Source organism: Schistocerca nitens, chromosome 4, assembly GCF_023898315.1.
Source record: "Schistocerca nitens isolate TAMUIC-IGC-003100 chromosome 4, iqSchNite1.1, whole genome shotgun sequence".
NCBI lineage: Eukaryota > Metazoa > Arthropoda > Insecta > Orthoptera > Acrididae > Schistocerca > Schistocerca nitens.
Genome location: NC_064617.1, coordinates 332570561 through 332594694, shown reverse-complemented (window position 1 = coordinate 332594694; position 24134 = coordinate 332570561). Strand labels below are relative to the sequence as shown.

Sequence of the window (24134 nt, the reverse complement as noted above, 5' to 3'; positions counted from 1 at the left end):
ACCCCACCACAACGGACTGGCTATCGTGCTGGATTTTAGGTGTCTAAAGGGTCCACAGTTGTCGTGGGTGCTAAGAATGGCATTGTGCACAAGGCGAGAAGGAGGCAACCCAGGAGACGTTGGGCGTAAATCCCGCCACACGACAAGAGGTAACATGCAAGATGGTGGTGCATGATGGACCAATAGGAAAACACCACGTAAGGTGTCCTTCCCCAAATGGCACGCACTAACAACGGAAATTTGGAAAAAAGGAGGTCAAACCCAAGAGGGGACCATCACAGAAGGCCGAAACGTTTGAGACTCCTTTTAGTCGCCTCTTACGACAGGCAGGAATACCGCGGGCCTATTCTAACCCCCGAACCCGCAGGGGGGTCCTGTCAATACTTTTAAGTAGATCAAACCCATTAATTAAAAAATAATCACACGAACTTAGTTTAAAGTTTACTGTTCTGTAAAATATTGCACCAGGTCAAAGCAGCCCCGCTGTGTATGCTGTTCTCTGGCATGGGATGATTTAGTTGCTGTTCATAAGCAGCTCGAAATCATCCCTACTAATGTCAGGCAATTGGAAGCTGCTACAAATGGAGTGTTGAGAGGGCACTGGAAGGGCAAATACCAGAGACACCAAAGTTACCTGAAGCACTGCTTAGGTAGCTCAGATGGTAGAACATTTGCCCACGAAAGGCAAAGTTTCGAGTCTTGGTCCAACACACAGTTTTAATCTGCCAGGAAGTTTCATATCAGCGCACACTCCGCTGCAGAGTGAAAATCTCATTCTTGAAATATCTCATTCAGGACTATTCTCTCCTTTGGACACTGTCTCTTCTGCAAGAAATACAGAATCTATCACTACGCGTCCACTTGACTATGAGTGGCGTGTCAATGGCAGGCCCAGGTGTCCTTGTACAATAGAGACCCAAATCAGGGAGAACTCAGGATGTTACTCCCATCACCCCATCCAACAAGCCCAATGTGCTGTCTTCCACTGAAACTGAAACCAAGCCAGTGAGACTCACTTCACCTGGTGGCAACTGTGCTGAGTACCATGCAAGAGGAGGCAAACACAAAAGGATAACGGGTCTGTTAATCCTTGGTAGTTCAAACATCCAGCGAATAATGCTGCCCCATAGCAAAATGGCAGTAAGGGATCAGAGGGACACCTTGTGCACTCAGTGTGTACACTGCTCAGCTAGAAAATTATGACCAACAATCATACTAATGATATAAAGCTGTCCAGGTGATAGCAGCATTACCTAATGAGGAATGACTGCTAATCGGCATACACACCGTGCATGTAGTATCAGTGAGCTTACTGTCGGTGTGACGAATGGGGAAGGCGTGTGATCTATAAGAGTTTGACTGAGGGCAGATTATGATGGTCCAGAGGCTGGCACAAGAATTTTGGAAACTACACAACTTGTCAGATATTGTATGAATGCTGTGATGAGTGTGGCAAAACCAAGATGAAACCACATCCAGATATCATGGGGTTGAGTCGCCAGCCCTCATTACAGATGGTGGACGTTTTAGGCTGGGCAGACTGGTAAAACAGGACACGCGGCAAACTGCTGTGGAACTAACATCAGACTTTAATGCTGGGCAAAGTATAAGTGTATCTGAGAAAACAGTGCACTGAACACTCCTGACGATGGACTCTGCTGCCGACGACCCATGCATGTGCCAACGTTAGCACAATGACATTATCAATTATGTTGAGTCGCCAGCCCTCATTACAGATGGTGGACGTTTTAGGCTGGGCAGACTGGTAAAACAGGACACGCGGCAAACTGCTGTGGAACTAACATCAGACTTTAATGCTGGGCAAAGTATAAGTGTATCTGAGAAAACAGTGCACTGAACACTCCTGACGATGGACTCTGCTGCCGACGACCCATGCATGTGCCAACGTTAGCACAATGACATTATCAATTATGACTGAAATGGGCAGGTGACCATCAGCACTGGACATTGTGTTGATACACTGCAGAGTGTTGCATAGTCTGATGAGAACTTGGATCCTCCTTCATCAAGCCAATAGGAGAGTGCGAATGTGTAGTCATCCATAGGAATTGCTCCTTGACACTTTTATTGCGCAACGGATACAAGGTGGAGGCAGCTCCATTTTGCTTTGGGAGACATTCCTATAAGCATCCATGCATCCAGTGGGGTACTATGAGAGCCAAGGAGTATCGTACACTGGTTGCAGACCACATACTCCCCTTCATGATGATCATTTTTGAACAAGATAATGCATCATGTCACAAGGTCAGGAGTGTGACGGAGTGGTCTGAGGAACACATTGGCAAGTTCCAATTGATTTGCTGGCCCCTCAATTCACCAGATCTGAACTCCAATTAACACGTCTGGAATGTGACAATGTGGCATCAGAGCTCATCGGCCCCCTCTCAAGAATTTATGTAAATTAAGTGACTTGTTTGTGTAGATGCAGTACCAACTCCCTCCAGCGACCTACCACGGCCTCATTGCTTCCACATCACTATGCGTCATTACTGTTAACCGTGCCAAAGGTGGACATACCAGCTATTAAGTAGGTGGTTGTAACGTTCTGGCTGATCAGTGTATGCCTAGGAGCCTCACTCAACATGTTGAAGAGGGTATTCTGGCAGCCACTGAGAGAACACAGTGTAACCAACTGCACATGTTGGGATAAACAATGTGTGTCATCTGTGCTCCAAGGTCATACCTAGACAATCACAAAATGAATACGGACAATGGGAAGAATATGACTTGACTCCAGTAACATTACACACACTTCTCTTAACGAATTTACGTAAACTTATGTTAACAAATCCCCCACAAGAATAAGTGCTGCTTTAGGACACTGTATTGGGCAATTCTTTGAACACACAATCATATTGTTAAAAAAGAAACTAGTAATGCAGTACTGACTTTTTACAAGGAAGCAAAAAAGTGCACTTAAAAAAAAAAAAAGCCTTGTGCATTTCATACTTTGTCAAACTCTTTCATTGATCAGGAAATATCACATGATCCATTTATATTTGGCAAACACAGCAAATCTTCAAATCATATGAATTTTGTTTCCAGCAAATTAACATAACATCTACAAAATTAGACAAATAGTTAGTCTGATTACATATTTAATAGTTACCAATGTTTGTAAGATCTCTCAAATCTGATCTGTGAGCAAGACGTGTTGCAGCACCATAGTATCCTTTGCGCAAGAAATATTCTACAAGCATTCTGTCCAAACGACGCCTGCGCCACAGATTAACAGCACTTGGATTGTTGGATCCAGCATGCTCTCGCAAATGCTCCAACCGCCGTTTACACACACATGCAGCTTCCAATTCCTCTGATATGCTCTCTTCAGCCTATTGTGAGGAAAAAATACGATACATAAAAGAATTGAAAATGTCTCCACTATTACAGTGGAGGTGGTATTTGTTTAGGGAGGGAGGGTGGGGGAGTGGAGATATAGAAATTTATTCACATAATTCGTTCATTACCATATGATACATTTTAAATGATGATACCTCATGATACTATCAACATTAGGCAGCCAACTTTGTTTTCTGTAAACTTCTGCAGCCAAATAAATTCTAATTACATGTGTAGGGCTTGTTATTAAAAATATTTGAGTAACTGGCCACTCAGTGTAACAATAAATACTGCACTCATTCAAATTGGGCTGGAATTCTGAAAACATAAAATTTAGGAACAGGTTTAGGGTCTATAGTCACTGCTTACAATTGATGGTAGGTTGCCTTAAAAGATAAGGTCACTTGCCTACATATAAAACAAAACATGTTTAAAAACTGGCACACTACATATACAAACCACTGACATCACCATTTTGTTTTCAATCCCTTACAACCATAGTGCCACTGACTTATAACTTGTCTCTCAATAATGTACTATCTGTTTGATGGAGTAATCTATGATAACCTACATCATCATCTTCGAAGGTTGTTCAGCTGTCCTATTAGCTAGCTCATAATTCCCTCATGTATCATGTTACCAACCAGAATGTTATCTTTTTTTGCTGTTTCCAAAACAGGAAAAATGTTTTATGACTCAGCACAGTATGTATACGAAGACAGTAACTTGTTCTCGAAAGAACAGTTACTGTTGATGACCGTGCAGCTTTTCCCTGGAATAAATGATGACTGACTGACAACCTCAGCTGCCGACAGGTGTTGTTGATATACCTCGATGTGGATAGCTGAAAATGTGTGCCCCAACCGGGACTCGAACCCGGGATCTCCTGCTTACATGGTAGACGCTCTATCCATCTGAGCCACTGAGGACACAGATGAATAGCGCGACTGCAGGGACTTATCCCTTGCACGCTTCTCATGAGACACTCATTCCCAACTGTCCACAATTCTACATATGTATTGTACCTTATAGACATTGTGGGTGGGCAAATGTACAGCAGTACAATACATATGTAGAATTGTGGACAGTTGGGAATGTGAGTCTCACGGGAAGCGTGCAAGGGATAAGTCCCTGCAGTCACACTATTCATCTGTGTCCTCGGTGGCTCAGATGGATAGAGCATCTGCCATGTAAGCAGGAGATCCCGGGTTCGAGTCCCGGTCAGGGATCACATTTTCAGCTGTCCACATCGAGGTATATCAACAACACCTGTCGGCAGCTGAGGTTGTCAGTTAGTCATCAGCACAGTATGTCTTTCTTAAAGGGGAGGCATTATTAGAAGCAAAGTTAACGTACATTGAACATCTCTTTTTCACAATACACTGACGAACCAAAACATTATGACCCCAGCTAATTGTGAAATTGAATGCTGCCTGGTGATGTTGCTTACACATGATTCAGTAACGGAAGTATGTAAGTGGCGCAGAGATGAATGGGGAATCATTCTAGTGACAATACAGATTGGAAGTGGGGAGATTCACTACATAAGCAACTTTGACAAAGGGCAGATATTTGTCATCTGATTTCTGAGAAAGAGCATCTTAGAAAGGGAGAAGCTTGTCAGATATGTGTGTGCTACTGTCTTCAGCATCTATGGGAAGTGGCAGAAGAACAGTGAAACAGCAATAAGGTGTTTGATGTCCACTGCCTCATTGCAGGTTGATGCGGTCAGGGGCTTGTCCGCTATGTAGAGCAGGCAGCAATCTGTGACAGATCTTATGATAGCATACAATTCTGGTTTTGGAGTGCACTGCTGAAGGTGCACTGTTGAGCGCGGAGTGTCACAGCAGATGACTCCTGCATGTTCCCACATTGGCACAATGACAATGTTAATTATGATTATAACAGGTATGAGACCACTGAGATTGGCCCATGCATCAATGGAAATGTGTAACTTTGTAAGATTAATCACGTTCTTGTTACACTGGGTGTATGGCAGTGTCTGGATACACTTTCAATCAGGGAACAGCTGCTCAAAATGTGCACTGCACCACTGATAGGCCTGTAAGGCAGTATTATTCTCTGGGGGACTCACCTGGACTTCCATGGAACCTTGGCTAGTAACTTAGTTGTCGACTATGTGAACATTATTATCCCTTCATGCTTAACAATTGTCTATATCACAAGGGCAGAATTGTGTTACAGTGGTTTGAGGAGCATGATAACAAACTCACAGTGATATCCAGCCTGTAATTTATAGGAATTTCACTGAATATATCAGGTAGTGGTAGTGGGTGGAACAGGTAACAACCTGGACAGGGATGGACATACAACATAGGTGGTGACCTGAATAACACCAACGTGAGCATGATGGAGTTGTTCCAGCAGCATGATCGGCCTCGTCTTGGCAGCGCTATAAGGCGTGTCGATGCAGAGCTGGAGATGGTGCTGATGAGTGGTGGCTGGCTGCACTTTAGGGTGGTGCATGTGGGTATTATTGAGAGATAGGGATACACTAAGGCATGTCTGCACAGCAACAGGTTTAGGAAAGGGAGTTTGGTGGAGCTCATTATTGAGAGTATGGTGGGCTGGTGTGGGGCCACACATGGTCAAATACCTGATGTCACAGGTACAAGAACTAGGCCTTTTTTCAGGATCAAGCATGACAACAGGCTCCCCTCTATTGAAAGTATCTCAACTAGCTTAGCGACTTCAGCATTGCATACACTGGAAACAGTATCCTCGGAATCATGTAATCATATCAGTATTGGCACTCAGTTTAAAGCTGGGAGAAGATATGACGTCAATTAGTGTAGATAAACATTTTGAATTGTTAGCCACTGACATAAGAAAGCTAGTTGCTTATAAAAAGCTAATCATTCTTTGTGATAATATGGATACTTTCAACAATTTAACTGAAGTCACTGCAGTACTGAACAAGGTCTCTGACCCCCAAACTAGCATTATAGTATGTGAAGACATGAATATTAACACAGTTGTTGAGTGTGAAATTAGTAATAACTTCCTACACATTCTGAGTACTTTTGACATGGCACAAATTGTAAACACTGCTACAATGGTTTCAAAAAGATCACCCTCAACTTTAGACCTTTACTTACAGTTACTGACAGGGAAAATTGTAAAGTACTTGTAAGAGAGATTGGCATTTCAGATCATTAATGTCATAGAATAAAGGTAAAGCTGGGATCAGTGAAACCTACAAAACTGCAGGCCTACAAAGGCTTTTCTCAGATCACAAGATACATTTTTTTTTTTTTTTGCACAAACCTAGGATAAAATGTATATGGAAAGCAATGTAGCTAAGTTCTCTAAATTTTGTGCATTGTTTAATTTTTGAGGTGACATTTTTGAAGGTAGGCATTTCTACTGCCGCAGCTAAGGATAATAGATGGATAATTGCAGGCATTAGAAAGTCCTCCCAGACACTCAAATTTTTCAGTTCTTTGAAAAATTGCGGCACTAATCCACAGTTCCCTGAGTACTATCACAGGTATAAAAAAACATGCATGGGAAGGTATGCTTGTGGAAAAAAGGCATTCAATAACGGATTAACATATAATGCAAACAATGAAAGCACAATGGTGTGTGTTGTTGTAAAACAAGAAACAAGTACAATATACAAATCAAAGATGGGATAGGATAATAGGAAGTACTCAGGAATTGGCAAATTTTGTAAATGATTATTTCTCTGGTATTGCAGAGAAGCTGCAGCAAAACCTTCCTAAAACACATGTAGTGCTCACAATGACTTACATAGCAAGCAAAATGATGTTATTTCCCACAACAGAGCTTGAAGTTAGGAATACAGTAGAACAATTAAAAAGTAACAACTCAGCAGGCATACGTGAGGTTCCTGTCTGTTCTGAAGAAATGTATAGAAAGCATAGAGCCTCATAAACAAACATAATAAATGAATCCTTTAGTTGAGGTGTTTTCCCAGAGTACCTAAAGCATGCACAACTAGTGCTCTTACTAAAGAAAGCTAATGCAGAGAGCTCTCAAAACTACAGGCCATTCTCAAAAATAATGGAAGCAATCATGAAGGAGAGAGAGACTGATAAGTTACGTGAAGAAATACAGCCTCTTTAAAGAAGCACAGTTTGGTTTCAGAAGTGAAAGAAATACAATATCAGTCATTTCAGAGTTCACAAAAGTGGCACTTGAAGCTCCTGATAGAGATGATTGTGTTACAGGCATTTTATTTGGTTTGTCCAGGGCTTTTGACAGTGTTTACCATAAAATACTATTGAGCAATCTTGAAACATTAGCTATAGGAGGAACAGTATTACTTGGAAAACAAAGAGCACACAGTGAAGATCGTTCACATATCTGCTGATGATAAATTGCTATTAGAATAATTGTCTGACAAGAAATATATATAGACATAGATTTCCATCAGGGTACTGTACTGGGTACAATTCTGTTCTTAATATATACTTTCCACACACTGTAAGACCTGGAGAAAATGTTCTCTTTGTCGATGACGGCAACATCACAGTGACTGATACAACATCCAAATTCCTTTTAGGGAAAGCAAATGAACCCTCAAGGATGTTAACAATTGGGAAATAACACTGAACTCAAAGAAACTAATAGCATGGACTTCAGCATACATAGAGGAAGCAACTCTGCCACTTTAAGCATTGATGATAAGATTGTGTACAAGACACCAAGTTTTTAAGGATGAACATTGATTTTCAGGGCTTTACTGGGAATCAAAGGGGAAAAAAAAAAAAAAAAAAAAAATACTGTTTTAACGCTTAAAGTGCTGGTCTTATACGTAGCTGCCATTACATGTGGGCTGGCTAAAATACTGTATGGTTTTTTGGAAGTTAGAACTCATGTGTACAAACATGTGTGTACAAATATGTAGTTCCAAACAGAAACACACAACATACAAAAATCAAGTAAAATTTAGCATTCATATGTGGAGTACAGTATAATGCAAATAGAAACTTGGAGAGATACATAGTCCAACATTATCCTCTGTGGAATCATATGCTCAGACTGATTTCCTGATTTAGCAGCAGGAAAATCCTTAATAACAAACAATCTGCAAAAATAATATCATACATGTGTACAGACCCCATCATCAATTATTTAGTTCTCATCATCTGCAGACTCATCAAAGACTTTGTAAATCATTTGCTCCCGACATTTCTCCTCTTCACTGCACATTTTGAACACAAAATCACCACAAAACATACGAAACAGAGAAAACTTGAACGCCAGCTAACACCTACGGAACAAGAGAGGTAACAAAACTTTCAAAAATGATAAATTTTTCCAGTGATACCATTACTACCACCTAGAAAAAACTATGAAGCCTGGAGACCTGGCAGATGTTTGTGGGAGTCATAAATATACATTTGACGCCACGGTAAATCATCGTAACTGGTGTGACGTAATATTATGCCCGTCACACTTTCCCATTTCACGCAAATGGCGTAATATTATCTCAGCTGCACGCTAAGTATTAAACTTCAGAAAAGGGCCTTAAGAGAATTAACTGTAAGTAGTAGTCAGGTTCATTGTAAAGAGATATTTAAAAAATTGGGCAACCTTACTGCACCATGTGAGTAAATATATGAATCTGTGGTGCACATCAGCGAAAATATTAATAAATACTGCACTAATAGTTCTATATTGGTCTCGTAAAACAACATACAACCAGGAGAGTGGTATGCTGACCACAAGCCCCTCCGTATCCGCATCCAATGACACCTGTGGGCCAAGGATAACACAGCTGCCAGTTGGTACCATTAGGCTTCTATGGCCTGTTTGGGCAGAATTTTTGTTTTCCTTACACAATCATGGAACAAGAGCCGGATTGGAGTTACATTTTACCAGCAAAAACAAACAAAAAAACACAAAACAGCATTTTACTTCAAGGGATAAAAGTTTATAATAATTACTGAAGGAAGTAAAAAAGATTACTAAAATACATTTGTTTCGAAAAGCAGCTAAAGCAGTCTTCACAAGCAATGCATATTATACAATTACAGGATGCATAATGCATGATAAACAGTTGGCTAATTTTTTCAGGTAGACAGCAACACAGTTGCATATGGAGTGCGGAAATGAGTCAGTGGATGTCCTCAGTACCTGGGCAGTGAAGAAGTGAACTACATTTTGTATTGCGAGTTATATGAAATAATAGGTGTGTAAATGAAGAAACATTAATTACATAATTACCAAACGAGGCACTGCATCCATTAGGACACTGGCCCCATATTAGGGAGGATGAAGCTAATCTGTTCACTTATCCTGGATCACTAATGCAAATGCTGGTATGGTTTCTTAATCAGGACCATCACATATGTTCTATTTCCGTAAGCTATTTGTCCTATCCTCTTAAAGCATGTTATGTATTCTGTGTGTTATACTTTGGCCCATTGATTGGCACTGCATTACCTTGACAAATCCTATACCATTGTGAGATGATCCTTGGATGAATAAATAAATAAAATAGAAATTAAATGATGGGTGCAGACGTCTGGTGTCACATGCCTGTGGAAACTGACAAAGGACTCGTCGAATCCATGCCCCACAGAGTAGCTGGTGTATTGAATTCCAGTGGACCAGCACGCTATTAATTGGGTGGTCATAGTATCTTGGCACGTGACATCTGTAGCTCTATGGTACTGTTCAGAGGTGACAGGCAGTTGACATTTATGAAACTGCTACAAAATGCAAAAACACTTGCTGATTATCAGCACCCAATGCCAAGACTCGCAAAGGATCCCAAAGAACTAGTAAACATAATGTAATTTGCATAAAAAGGCATAAAAATAAAGTTACACATATTGAAAATTTAATATCTTTTGACCTGGTCACTGGAATTAGCCACAACCATCAAGTATCTGGGCACAACTGTCTGCCGTATTTTAATGGGGAATGATAATATAAATTTAGTTACAGGGAAAGCAAATGCCAGACACAGATTCATTGGAAGGATCCTTATGAAGTGTAATTCATGCTGTACAGCATTTACGGTCAGCCGTGAACAAAGTGTCTTGTCAGCAGCAGAAGGTCGAGGATATAGTCATTACATAGTAATAAAAATGTTTTTGTTACTAGAACATTCCACATCAAAGAAACCAATATTAAAAAGTGTGCTCATACGACCGTCTACAAATCTAAAGAAATTTGGTGTGAAGGTTCTATATGGTCTTTAATGGTTATAAACCCAATTTCAGTCCAGTAACTTCAGTGGTTGAATTTTCAGGGCTTTTAAACAGAGGCTACTCATTTTTGCACCACATACAGAGGCGCAAATGCTAGGCTTTTTTAAAAGTTCTAGCAAGCATTTGGCCATTTGCTTTAATAGACATAGACAACGTTTTATGCTGAATCACTCTGTGGCAAAAATTTGGGATTTAGCCACACCTAAATACAGATACAAGCCTCTAAAGTGGCTAAAAAACTTGTCATGCTATTCTGAGAGCTGAGGTTTGACCGACCCCTGCTACTTTTCATACAGTCTAATCACACCAAACCTTCCTACCTATGACGTCTATATATGGATCAAATTTAATTAACATTGGATGCCTAGATGTAAAGATACGCATGTGTAAAGTTGGCCAAAATTTTTCAAATGAAAATTTTGGGGTATTTTAGGGGGACAATATCTGAACTGTGTCTTGTTCAATCCTCTTTTCTTACCATGCTTTAAAGTCTCAAAGCCATATCGTTTAATTTCTGGATCTTGCGTATTGATGGGTAAGAATAGCTATCAAAAGTAGGGAAAATGGATTATCGATAAATACAAAAAAATAATAACATTTGAAGTTGTTAAATCAAAAAAATGTATAATTGTAGTGTCTCTTAACAGTATAAGATTACCCTGAAGCTAAGGAAATATAGCTATATATATAAGAAGTGTTTTTACATTATTTTACAGTACAGAATAGAAATGTAATAAAACCTCAGAAAATGCTCTTAAGATCTAGAAAATCACTGCAATGCTACGTTGCTTTAGAACATTTTAACCCTACAATGCATGGTACTGCATATACACATTGTCACTCAGTTTCCATCGGCATTATAAAATAGCAATATTTTTTAAGGCTCTATCTTCGCAGCTGTGATACATTGGTGAATCACCACTTTCAATTGTTGCTTTCATTATTGGCGATATTCACAGTGTCAGTCTTCCATGCACTGTAATCTTTGGTGTTGACATTGTACAATCATAGTGTTGAGTACTGAGTGTGAGTAACCAAAAAAAAAATGGCTCTGAGCACTATGGGACTTAACATCTTAGGTCATCAGTCCCCTAGAACTTAGAACTACTTAAACCTAACTAACCTAAGGACATCACACACATCTATGCCCGAGGCAGGATTTGAACCTGCGACCGTAGCAGTCCCGCGGTTCTGGACTGCAGCGCCTAGAACCGCATGGCCACCGCGGCCGGCTGTGATTAACCAACAGTCATTGTTGTAGCTGAAGGTATACACTAAAACATTATGTTTCGATGGCCTAATTTGTATATTTTATATACAAAGACGACTGAATCTTCTATGCTTCAAACCCAGATGTTCATCAGCTTTCTAAATTGCTTGTAATAGGTTACGAGGGTTACGCCTAAAGTTTTTAGCAGCCCGTAAACCGTAAGGCGGAGCACAATGGGGTTGTTTTCATTCGAAATAGCGATGTTTTTCGACCTTGCTCCGTCTGCGCGCAGCCCCTGGCTAGCGGTGATCCCCCCACAGCGTGGTAAGAAAGCACAGGCAGTGCTGAGTCAGAGACGGTGCAAGATCGAGTTGTCGCACTGCAACGTTCGCACCACGATTTTTTATGATTATAAAAAGGGTTTTTAAGTGCCGAAGAATGCCATTCTTCTTTGCTGCATGTTTTTGGTGATGCTTCCCCTTCTAGGGCTGCAGTTGGAAATTGGTTTCACGAGTTTTCGAGGGGTCGGCAGTCAATTGAAGATGAACATTGTCTTGGTTGGCCAGCAACAGCTGTGACTCCTGAAAACATTGATGCTGTGAGGAAAATGATCAAAGAAGATCCACACCTTACATTTTGCGACATTGGAGGGACCCTAAGTACTGGATCTATAGCAGCACAGACCATCGTTCATAGTCATTTAGGCCTTACTAAGAGATGTGCCCATTGGGTGCCACATTCCCTGTCAGCCAAAAGGAGGCGAGAGTGGACTGGTGTAGTTTCATGCTTGAAAAATTCAATGGAGGGAAGTCCCAAGACACCTACAATATCGTCACAGGTGATGAAACATGGGTCTACCATTATGACCCTGAAACGAAGAGACAGTCTTCAGTGTGGTGCTTTCCAGGGGAGGAACCACCCACAAAAAATGATGGTGGCTACTTTTTTCACAAAGATCGGGCATCTCACGTCTGTGACCTTTGACACACGTCGTACAGTCAATGCTGAATGGTATGTGAACAATTGTCTTCCAAGAGTCATTACCACATGGAAGTCACAGCGTCCAAAGTCCAAGAGTGGGCACCTTCTGCTGCATCACGACAATGCATCTGTGCACAGGGCTGCCAGAACGATGGACTTTCTGGAGAAGGAAAAGCTGCGAATGTTACCCCATCCCCCCTATTCACCTGACCTGGCCCCCTGTGACTTCTTTCTGTTACCTAAAACTAAGGAAAAAATTCGAGGACAGCGGTTTTCATCAGATGAAGAGGCCATTGCAGCATATGAGAGTGCACTAAGCGACATCCCAAAAGAAGCTTGGACTGACACATTTTCTAAGTGGTTTCAGAGAATGGAAAAATGTATACATGCTAATGGAGAGTATTTTGAAAAGTTGTAAACGTTTTTCTGCAAATAATTTTTTTTTTTCACTCATTCTGCTAAAAACTTATGGCATAGCCCTCGTAATAAACTATTGTATGAAATGAACCAACAGATCCTTGCACCTGGCTACTTTGGTGGATCAGATGGAGCTGATTGTCTTAAGTCATCACCATTCTATAATGACAAAAGTCAAATTCATTAAGTTAAGGAAATGTCACCAATGAATGAGGAGCTTCCGCAATGTATGTCTGGGCTTGATTTTACTGAAAATATCAAAATTTGTTCATACCATAATGCCTTGTTGATGACAAAATTTCTGTTCTTGCATAAGGCTTGCTGCAACCCATTTGGTAAAGGAAAACACGTAAACAAGAAAGTTTTAACAGCAGTAACCATGGCAATGTCTGATGGGTTGAAGTTGCTGACTAACGAAGTTTTTAAATCTGGTCAGAAAATTTGTACCAAATGTAGACACGAAGTGGCCAAAAACGAATCACCCCACCACAATAAGCAAGAATTACCATCTCCTGAAGACATGGATGTTGTTGATGCTTGCTTTACTGCTAATCCTTATTTATCATCATGTGGAGAGTCACCATTCAAGCTTCATTGGATCAGCAAAAGGGATTCATGGGATACGTTAAGTGCAAAGTTCTGAAAGCCCAAGGCAGCATTAATAAGGTAATTTCCACAGCTGCTGGTGTGAGCCACATAGCTATTGCTCAAATGCAAACAGAAGAGTGCCACAAATGTAAAGATAGGGACATCTTAATTGAAGAACATAAGTTTCAGGCTTCAAGAAATTGCAGCCAAGTTTAAATTTTGACCCTGGCCCCAAATAGCTGGACTATAGAAAAAATGGCTAAGGAATTTGCTGTATCGACTAAAATGGTGAAGAAGTTTAGAAAACTAGAATGGAAGATGGAATTTTGGCAACACCCTCAAACCGAAACGGGAAAAAGCTCAATGATGAAGTAAAACAAAATGTCCTCACTTGTTTTGGAGGTAAGTTTTCTTGTTTATGCCCAGGCTTAAGAAGACTGTGTTGCAGTAAGAATAAATGGGAAACAGATTCAAAAGCAGAAACACCTGCTCCTTTTTAATCTGAACGAAACATTCATTTCCAGAATGAGATTTTCACTCTGCAGCGGAGTGTGCGCTGAAACATTCATTATTTATTACAAGCAACATGGAAATCAACTGAGATTCTCAAAACTGTGTGAGCTTAGATGGAAATAGTGTACTGCAGTTGGTGCTTCAGTTTCACATTGTGTGTGTGTGTGTGTGTGTGTGTGTGTGTGTGTGTGCGTGTGCGGGCAAAAAATGGTTCAAATGGCCCTGAGCACTATGGAATTTAACATCTGAGGTCATCAGTTCCCTAGAACTTAGAACTAGTTAAACCTAACTAACCTAAGGACATCACACACATCCATGCCTGAAGCAGGATTCGAACCTACGACCGTAGCGGTCACGCGGTTCCAGACTGAAGCGCCTAGAACCACTCGGCCACATCGACCGGCTGTGTGTGTGTGTGTGTGTGTGTGTGTGTGTGTGTGTTTCATCAAAATGTCAAATAAATGTTTGCTTCAGAAGCATCCTTCCAAGGCAAGTACAAGGTTCAGGGGAAAAACTGTATGCAGTTTGGAATCAAAAGACTTTGCTGCAACATTGTGAGGAATGTCCAGAAAAAATACAACTAGAGGCTTTTTTTGAAGATACTTTTAAAGACTGTGACCTTGAAGAAACAATTTAATACAAGAAATGGGTCCATGCTGACAGACATAGGAGATGTGTCAGAGCACTGTTGAAGATTTCATGGAGGCACTGATTTCGAAAATTACTGGTTTAAGACGCCATCACTTTGTGACAAAACACTAAAGTTTATACCTTACGCAGCTGAAAAGAAATATTGCAGAAAATGAATTAATAATACTGATGGATTTTGCTAATAATTATTCATTTGTTGTTCAATATGCCATGCAAGGATTTCATTAGGAGCATAGTCAGGCCACATTACATCCATTTGTCATCTATTTTGGTGGCAAAGAATGTCAGACTATTAGCATTTGTATGAAGACAAAGAAAAGCAACTGGAATCACTCAACAGAGGAAAGTCCACTGGACCTGACGGGATACCAATTCGATTCTACACAGAGTACGCGAAAGAACTTGCCCCCCTTCTAACAGCTGTGTACCGCAAGTCTCTAGAGGAACGGAAGGTTCCAAATGATTGGAAAAGAGCACAGGTAGTCCCAGTCTTCAAGAAGTGTAGTCGAGCAGATGCGCAAAACTATAGACCTATATCTCTGACGTCGATCAGTTGTAGAATTTTAGAACATGTTTTTTGCTCGAGTATCATGTCGTTTTTGGAAACCCAGAATCTACTATGTAGGAATCAACATGGATTCCGGAAACAGCGATCGTGTGAGACCCAACTCGCTTTATTTGTTCATGAGACCCAGAAAATATTAGATACAGGCTCCCAGGTAGATGCTATTTTTCTTGACTTCTGGAAGGCGTTCGATACAGTTCCGCACTGTCGCCTGATAAACAAAGTAAGAGCCTACGGAATATCAGACCAGCTTTGTGGCTGGATTGAAGAGTTTTTAGCAAACAGAACACAGCATGTCGTTATCAATGGAGGGACGTCTACAGACGTTAAAGTAACCTCTGGTGTGCCACAGGGGAGTGTTATGGGACCATTGATTTTCACAATATATATAAATGGCCTAGTAAATAGTGTCGGAAGTTCCATGCGGCTTTTCGCGGGTGATGCTGTAGTGTACAGAGAAGTTGCAGCATTAGAAAATTGTAGCGAAATGCAGGAAGATCTGCAGCGGATAGGCACTTGGTGCAGGGAGTGGCAACTGTCCCTTAACATAGACAAATGTAATGTATTGCGAATACATAGAAAGAAGGATCCTTTATTGTATGATTATATGATAGCGGAACAAACACTGGTAGCAGTTACTTCTGTAAAATATCTGGGAGTATGCGTGCGGAACAATTTGAAGTGGAATGATCATATAAAATTAATTGTTGGTAAGGCGGGTACCAGGTTGAGATTCATTGGGAGAGTGCTTAGAAAATGTAGTCCATAAACAAAGGAGGTGGCTTACAAAACACTTGTTCGACCTATACTTGAGTATTGCTCATCAGTGTGGGATCCGTACCAGGTCGGGTTAACGGAGGAGATAGAGAAGATCCAAAGAAGAGCGGCGCGTATCGTCACAGGGTTATTTGGTAACCGTGATAGCATTACGGAGATGTTTAATAAATTCAAGTGGCAGACTCTGCAAGAGAGGCGCTCTGCATCGTGGTGTAGCTTGCTCGCCAGGTTTCGAGAGGGTGCGTTTCTGGATGAGGTATCGAATATATTGCTTCCCCCTACTTATACCTCCCGAGGAGATCATGAATGTAAAATTAGAGAGATTCGAGCGCGCACGGAGGCTTTCAGACAGTCGTTCTTCCCGCGAACCATACGCGACTGGAACAGGAAAGGGAGGTAATGACAGTGGCACGTAAAGTGCCCTCTGCCACACACCGTTGGGTGGCTTGCGGAGTATAAATGTAGATGTAGATCAGCAACTGTCTGTCATGATAATCATTGCTATCCATGCCTTTCAAATGAAGCCACTAGCATATTTAACGACAAAGATTGCAAACATTAAGAACAGTTATTTCTTTAGTGATGGTTCAGCTGCCTAGTATAAGAATTTCAGAAAATTCATCAATTTATGTCTGCATGTAAAGGATTTTGGTACCATTGCTGAATGACATTTTTTTTTGGAACAAGCCATGGTAAATCGCCTTGTGCTGACATTGGGGGAGCAGCAAAAAGACTAGCAGCCCGTGCTAGTTAGCAGAGGTCCCAAATATTGACTTTTCTGACTCCATATGATTTGTTCAAATTCTGTGATGGTAGTACTCCAGGCATAAAGTTTTTTTTTATGTACCAAAAGAATATTTTGAAAAACAAGATTTGACAAGAGACATACAATATCTGGATCAGAGAAAATCATCAGTTTTAGCCAATTGATTGTAATCAGCTCTGAGTAAGCAGAGTTTCCAACGAAGCTACAGCATTCATAGTTAATGCCTCTGAAGCAGATAATGAAATTCCAGCAATCTCAATTGCACGTTAACAACCAGGACAGTATGTTGCACGTGGGTTGGAAAAGTGTGTGAAGTTTCACACGAACAACAAGATGTCCTCATCAGCTTTATGCACCCACATGGTTCTGCATGTTCCTTCCACTGGCCAACTGCTAAAGACACTTGCTGGATTCCTGAGCAGCATACTGCCATGACTTTACAAGCACCTTCAACATCATCAGGAAGACAATACAGTTTTCTTCAATCCTTCCTTGACAAAATTCTAGAACTAGTTAATCAAAAATGGAACTGACTAGTCTTTCTGTTTTGCAAATTTGCTGTGTAACGTATTATACTTGTTTTATGGCATATGTTAAAATAATGTTTGAAACTTACATATACTCAAATAAAAAAAAATAATTATAGGACTTAATGAGAAAAATATTTCACTTTTCAATCTTCTCGAAGTGCTAAAATAATAATTTTTGAAACATATTCTTACTCATTAATGTGCAAGATCCATAAATTAAACAAATGGCTTTGAAAGCTTAAAGCATGCTCTTTCCAGCTGTGATAAGAAAAAAATAAGGATTGAACAAGACAATTGAGATATTGCCCCCCAAAAATACCCCAAAATTTGCATCTAGAAAATTTTGGCCAACTTTGCAGATGTGTATCTTTTCATCTAGGCATCCAGTGTTAGGCTAATTAAATTCGATCCATATATAGACATCCTAGGTAGGTACAACCCTCTGAAGTTTTGATGTGATTGGTTTATATGAAAAGTAGCAGTGGTCGGTAAAACCCTGTCTCCCAGAATAGCACATCAAATTTTTTAGCCACTTTAGAGACTTGTATCTGCATTTAGGTGTGGCTAAAATCCCAAATTTTTGCCAAAGTGTGTTTCAGCATAAAATGTTGTCTATGTATATTAAAGCAAATGATCTAATGCTTGCTAGAACTTTTAAAAAAGCCTAGCAAACTTGGCAAATTTGCATCTCCATATGTGGTGCGAAAATGAGTAGCCTCTGTTTAAAAGCCTCAAAAAATTCAACCACTGAATATACTGGACTGAAATTGGGTTTATGATCACCAAAGACCATATAGAATCTTCACACCAAATTTCATTACATTTGGAGATAGTCGAGTGGGGACCCTTTGCCCCTTGACATGGAATGACCCTAATGATAAATCATATGTATAGTATTTAACAATCAGTTTCTGAATATAGCTGGTGAATTAAACAAAAACTTAGTTTCTACAGTGAATCATATCTCTCCTGGAAAATGTCTTTCCGAGACATATTTGAAATACTCCTTCATCATACTGACACAGGGGAGATTGAGTCAATAATTAATTACTGAAACACTGAAGACTAAGAACTCTCATGGATATGATGGAGTATCTAGCCAAATACTAAAAGTAATGCACTGCACATGTTAGCCCTGTGCTTAAGTACATTTGAAATTTTTCCTTTATGAATCATCAGTTTCCTGAATGATTAAAGCACTTAGTTATAGAGTCACTTTATAAAAAGGAAGAAAGGGATAATGTAGACAATTTTGGATGTTTTTCTAAACTATCAGTGTTTGCTCAAGTTGACAAGGACATGTATATAGATAACTGATCATTTAATTTCACATAATTTACTGCAAAATGTACAGTTTGGTTTTAAAAGTGGTCTAACAACTGAAAATGCTATATTTCCTTTTCTCTGTGAGAAACTGGATGGATTAAACAAAAGGTTTCAAATGCTAGGCAATTTTTTTTTTATTTAACTACGACATATGATTGTGTTTATGACAAAACATTACTCCAGAAGTCGGACCATTATGAAATATGGTGAGTAATGCACAATTCGTTCATCTGTTACTTTAAGAACAGACAGCAAAATGTAATTCTCCACAGTACTGAGAATGGCTATAATGGGGGTCCAAATAGGGCACAGTTAGAAGGGTAATATCTCAGGGATCAGTAATGGGGCCACTCCTGTTCCTTATCTATATAAATAATATTCCTTCTAGCATTACAAGTGAGTCTAAAATATTTCTGTTTGCTGGCAACACTGGCTTGGTAGTGAAGGATGTTGTGTGCAACATTGGCACTGTTTTAAATAGTGCTGTTCAAGAGAAGTTTTTAGCTTGCAGAAAATAAACTAACACTAAATCAGACTAATACTCAGTTTTTATAGCTTCTAACACACAATGCAACGAGATGTGACATTCTAATTACACAGAATAGGCAAGTGATTAGTTAGACTGAACAGTTCAAATTTCTAAGTATATTTGTGGGAAGCTCATGTTCAGGATCTTGTTCAAAGACTTAATGCTACCATTTTCACTGTTATAACAGTATTCGAAGTAAATGATAATTCGACACGAAAAGTAGTCTATTTTGCTTTTTTCAGTCGCTTACGACGTATTGTACTATATTTTGGGGCAACTCTTCCCATTCTCAAAGCATATTGGCTCAAAAACGGACAGTTCAGGCAATAAGCGGTGCAAGTTCACTAACGTCTTGTCAACCAGTGTTCAGGTATACTGACAGTGGCCTCTCAATATATATTTCTTTAATGTTTAACAATATTAGTTTATTATCAAGAATTAGGAGCTTTCACCAGGTTAATACTAGGCAGAAATCCAATCTGCATTTGGAATGCACCTCCCTCACTCCTTGGAAAGGCACACAGTGTTCTGCTGCATCCATTTTCAGTAAGCTATTACAAGAAATCAAAAATCTTAGCAGTAATCCATGTACTTTCAAATTCAAACTGACGAGTTTCCTCATGGATCACTTCTATTCTGTGAGGGAGTGCCTTGAAAAAATAATTCCTATATTACATTGTTGAATTTGTTTATATAAACTTCTAGCTTGTCTTCTTTGGATTCGTAAACATTTTATCTATTATTACTTTCCTGTTGTAATTTCATGTACTGACTCATTCCACAACAATGAAGATTTGCTCCTCACTTTGGTCCTATGGAACTAGACATTGAAAAAAAAAAAGAAATAAATAAAAAGAGGTCGCTTACAAAAGCTTGCTTTGACCATTTCTTGTGTACTGACCAATGATCTTTTTGGAAAGATCGGTATTTCAGTCACCACAGAGGTGTCTATGCTTGATAAAATAATTTTTTGATTTGTTTATTGTCCAGCAAACCCATATAAAATTTCAAACAGACATTATGGATTTTGGCTTCACATCATTGTAGATAGTAGTAGCCTAGTATATATATATATATATATATATATATATATATATATATATATATATATATATATATATATATATAAAGAAAGAGAGAGAGAGAGAGAGAGAGAGGGAAACATTCCACGTGGGTAAAATATATCTAAAAACAAAGATGATGTGACTTACCAAACGAAAGTGCTGGCAGGTCGATAGACACACAAACAAACACAAACATACACACAAAATTCTAGCTTTCGCAGCCAACGGTTGCTTCCTCAGGAAAGAGGGAAGGAGAGGGAAAGACGAAAGGATGTGGGTTTTAAGGGAGAGGGTAAGGAGTCATTCCAATCCTGGGAGCGGAAAGACTTACCTTGGGGGAAAAAGGACGGGTATACACTCGCACACACACACATATCCATCCACACATATACAGACACAAGCAGACATATTCAAAGACAAAGAGTTTGGGCAGAGATGTCAGTCTTTGTCTTTGAATATGTCTGCTTGTATATATATATATATATATATATATATATATATATATATATATATATATATATATATGTGTGTGTGTGTGTGTGTGTACCCGTCCTTTTTTCCCCTAAGGTAAGTCTTTCCGCTTCCGGGATTGGAATGACTCCTTACCCTCTCCCTTAAAACCCACATCCTTTCGTCTTTCCCTCTCCTTCCCTCCTTCCTGACGAAGCAACCGTTGGTTGCGAAAGCTAGAATTTTGTGTGTATGTTTGTGTGTCTATCGACCTGCCAGCGCTTTCGTTTGACAAGTCACATTTTATATATATATATATTACTAAATAACAGATGATATAGGAGACATTAAAACAACAGTGTCACAGAAATAATTGTCAATCTACAGTGATTACAAAAAAGGTGTTCCACATTGCAGAGAGTCTTACTCAGAAAATCCCCAGAGTTAAGAAACATTACTTCCTCCCAAGTGCATCTTGAGAAATGACTATGATGGGAAAATCAGAGAAATTTGAGTTTGTATATTGCCAATCTCTCTCCCTGTATAATACAGGTGAATGGAAAGGAAAGGGCAAGGTGATTTTGGTCTCCTCCGCACACACCCCACTATGCATGGCATACAAACATTAATATAGATTTTAATATGCAAGGAAAGCCCTTATGATGTTATTAGAACCTTCCTTAATTGTTTATTATTTCAGATACTGTGTGAGCATCTGAGAAAGTTAGTGATCTAAATATAAAGTGGTGATGCAGGAATTAAATAAATAATAGACCGATTGTGGGAGATACTGTAATATGAATACTAAATTACTGCAAATGGATCTAACTTGCTACAACAAACTCCAGTATGGAACAAGTAAGAATGGGCAATGAAGAGGCTTCTCAATTGGAAATTTCAATGTTTGACTTTGCTGATTATTTGATGGAAATTATTGGGTGAATTAATTTCTTTATTACAACAATTCGGAAACAGTGACAAGATGCATGGTCTTTTGTTGCACTTAATCAACAAGATGTTTTACTACAACAGGTAACTATTGTTACTCACTATCCGATTCAATATCATTTGTTTTACCTTTCAAGTTGCATATCTTCTTCAAAGACATTTTTGATTTATTTGAAGATACTTTTGGATCCTCATGTTTCACGACACATCACTGACTACATATGAAGAAAATGCAAAGGGAATGCAAGAGAGCATGCACTAATCCAAGTCGCATCTTTAGATCTAGAACAGTATGGTGCGGGGGGAAAAGAAAAACTTGATGGTTTTGTTAAATCAAATACAGCACCTACTGGTTTTAACTTTCACTTAGTTAAGACTTAAGACAAGTATTTCGTTTACAGAACTGTGGATTTTAAAAGGAAGTCAAAATGTTCCTCTTAAAAACTGCATACAACACAATTCAAAATTACTTTGAGAACTTGTAGTAGGAGTCAAAAAATGAAAAAAGATTAACACTAGTGCATAATACTACTGTCTCGCCATTTTTCCTGAGTTCAACACCTTACAAATCATGAGATGATGCTGAATTCGTTTTTCAGACAGGCAGAGGGTAAACATGGAGACTTAACACAGGTGTGACAAATATGGTTGCCATTCTCTCAACTCATGTACTAGTGTGCATAGTTATGGTCAGTAAGAAGCATTATGGAAATAAGCGGACAGTGTATAATTATTATTTATGTTATTATTTAAAGTTGTTCATACTATGTAAAAACAGAAGATAATTGTATGTTAGGTGTAACCTAGTGGGATAGTAAACTTCAGATTTGGAAGGATGGAAGCTCATGCTCTGTCTAGCCATACTGATTTGAGTTTTCCTGAATCACATCACGCAAATGCTTGAGTGGGTCATTCAATAGCACTACAGCCAAACATGTCCAAAACTGTCCTCATTAAGGATGTGTGTATATTCATATGTCTGTGTATATGACTTATAGTTTTCTTTGTGTTAAGCTGAAAAATACTACTACTCTATAAAATCGTCCTTGGACTAACCAATTCAATAAAATTTATATATAACCCCTGCAAAATATGTTTCAGAGAAGATGAAGCACCTATAATGTAAAAGTATGATAAATATAATGTGCAGTGGGCCCTATATTACATGGATGAGACCAAATAACATATTGATATAGGCCTACTGTTCATTATTTCTGTTTTAAAGTGGTTGAAGGCATACGTAAAAATTGATAGTTTTCCAGTGGACCATGCACAACTATTTTCTCTCTAGTACTACACTGCTACGTAAATCTTTAACTGATAAGGAATAACTTATAAGCAAGGTGGTATTGTGATTTTATTAACGTGTACGAATTCTACGCGAACAAGAGCAACTGAATGTATAGATAGGAAGATATGGGCAGACAGTGGCAACAGTTGTGACACTTTACCTATGACGTTATGAAATTATTTGTCAGTTACGAGAATTTCTGACAAATATCCAAAAAGCCATAACTTATGCTTTTATTTAAAATCTCGGGTAAATCTTATTGATTATCAATAACTTAAAATGCTTATACATATTTTAACTTCACAGATCAGGCACGCTCTCAAATGCGACACGCCAGAATGGGGGACATTACAAATAGTGTAACTCATTAGTATTTACTTTCCGTTTCAGCACTTGAAGTCTTTCAACCATTCCTCCCAGAAGTCTGCTGATATCGTTTGCACCAACAACCTCCTCCTGTAGACCTTTTTCTAACTCTGACGCTGCTGCCTGCACATGGGAGACCTCACGATCCAACTGTTTTTGAGCCGCTCGGAACTTCTTGTTCAGTAATTCATACGGAACCTGTCACATGATGCAAAGCAGAATGTATTGGAAGGTTCCGACATAGGCATTCAATACTTGCTACAATCCAATATGATGATAATCTTTTACCTTCAGTGTAGGATGTTCTAATGACTTTACATCTGCCATCTCTGAAAAGGGAGTTCAAATGGGTACAGAAACGTTAATAAAACTCGAATCCGCAAGGTGTAAGTATAATGTCAAAAGTTTTCCATCTTTCAGCTGATTCTTCAACAAAGATTGTACACATCCCATAGTTTTGACATGTGTACCATCTTAGTTTCTCGAGTGCTTCCATAGAGGTCTCTGTGCCGTAAGGGCAACATTTATTTACGTACACATCTGTCTCGATATTTTCTCTTTAGAGTGTTTTTATCGTCCCTACGTGATAATCAT

General features: G+C 39.2%; 1 protein-coding gene across 1 annotated transcript in view; it reads right to left on the bottom strand.

The window, feature by feature from the left end:
* The window catches only part of LOC126252808 (E3 ubiquitin-protein transferase MAEA), a 63797-nt gene extending 39729 nt beyond the window's left edge, over positions 1–24068 (bottom strand). The window contains exons 1-3 of the mRNA XM_049953748.1: positions 23829–24068; positions 23553–23738; positions 3131–3353 (exon numbers count right to left, since the gene is read on the bottom strand). Coding sequence (XP_049809705.1) covers positions 3131–3353; positions 23553–23738; positions 23829–23867 — 448 coding nt within the window. The 5' untranslated portion in view covers positions 23868–24068. The remainder of the gene's footprint in view (positions 1–3130; positions 3354–23552; positions 23739–23828) is intronic.
* Positions 24069–24134: the final 66 nt, after the last annotated feature.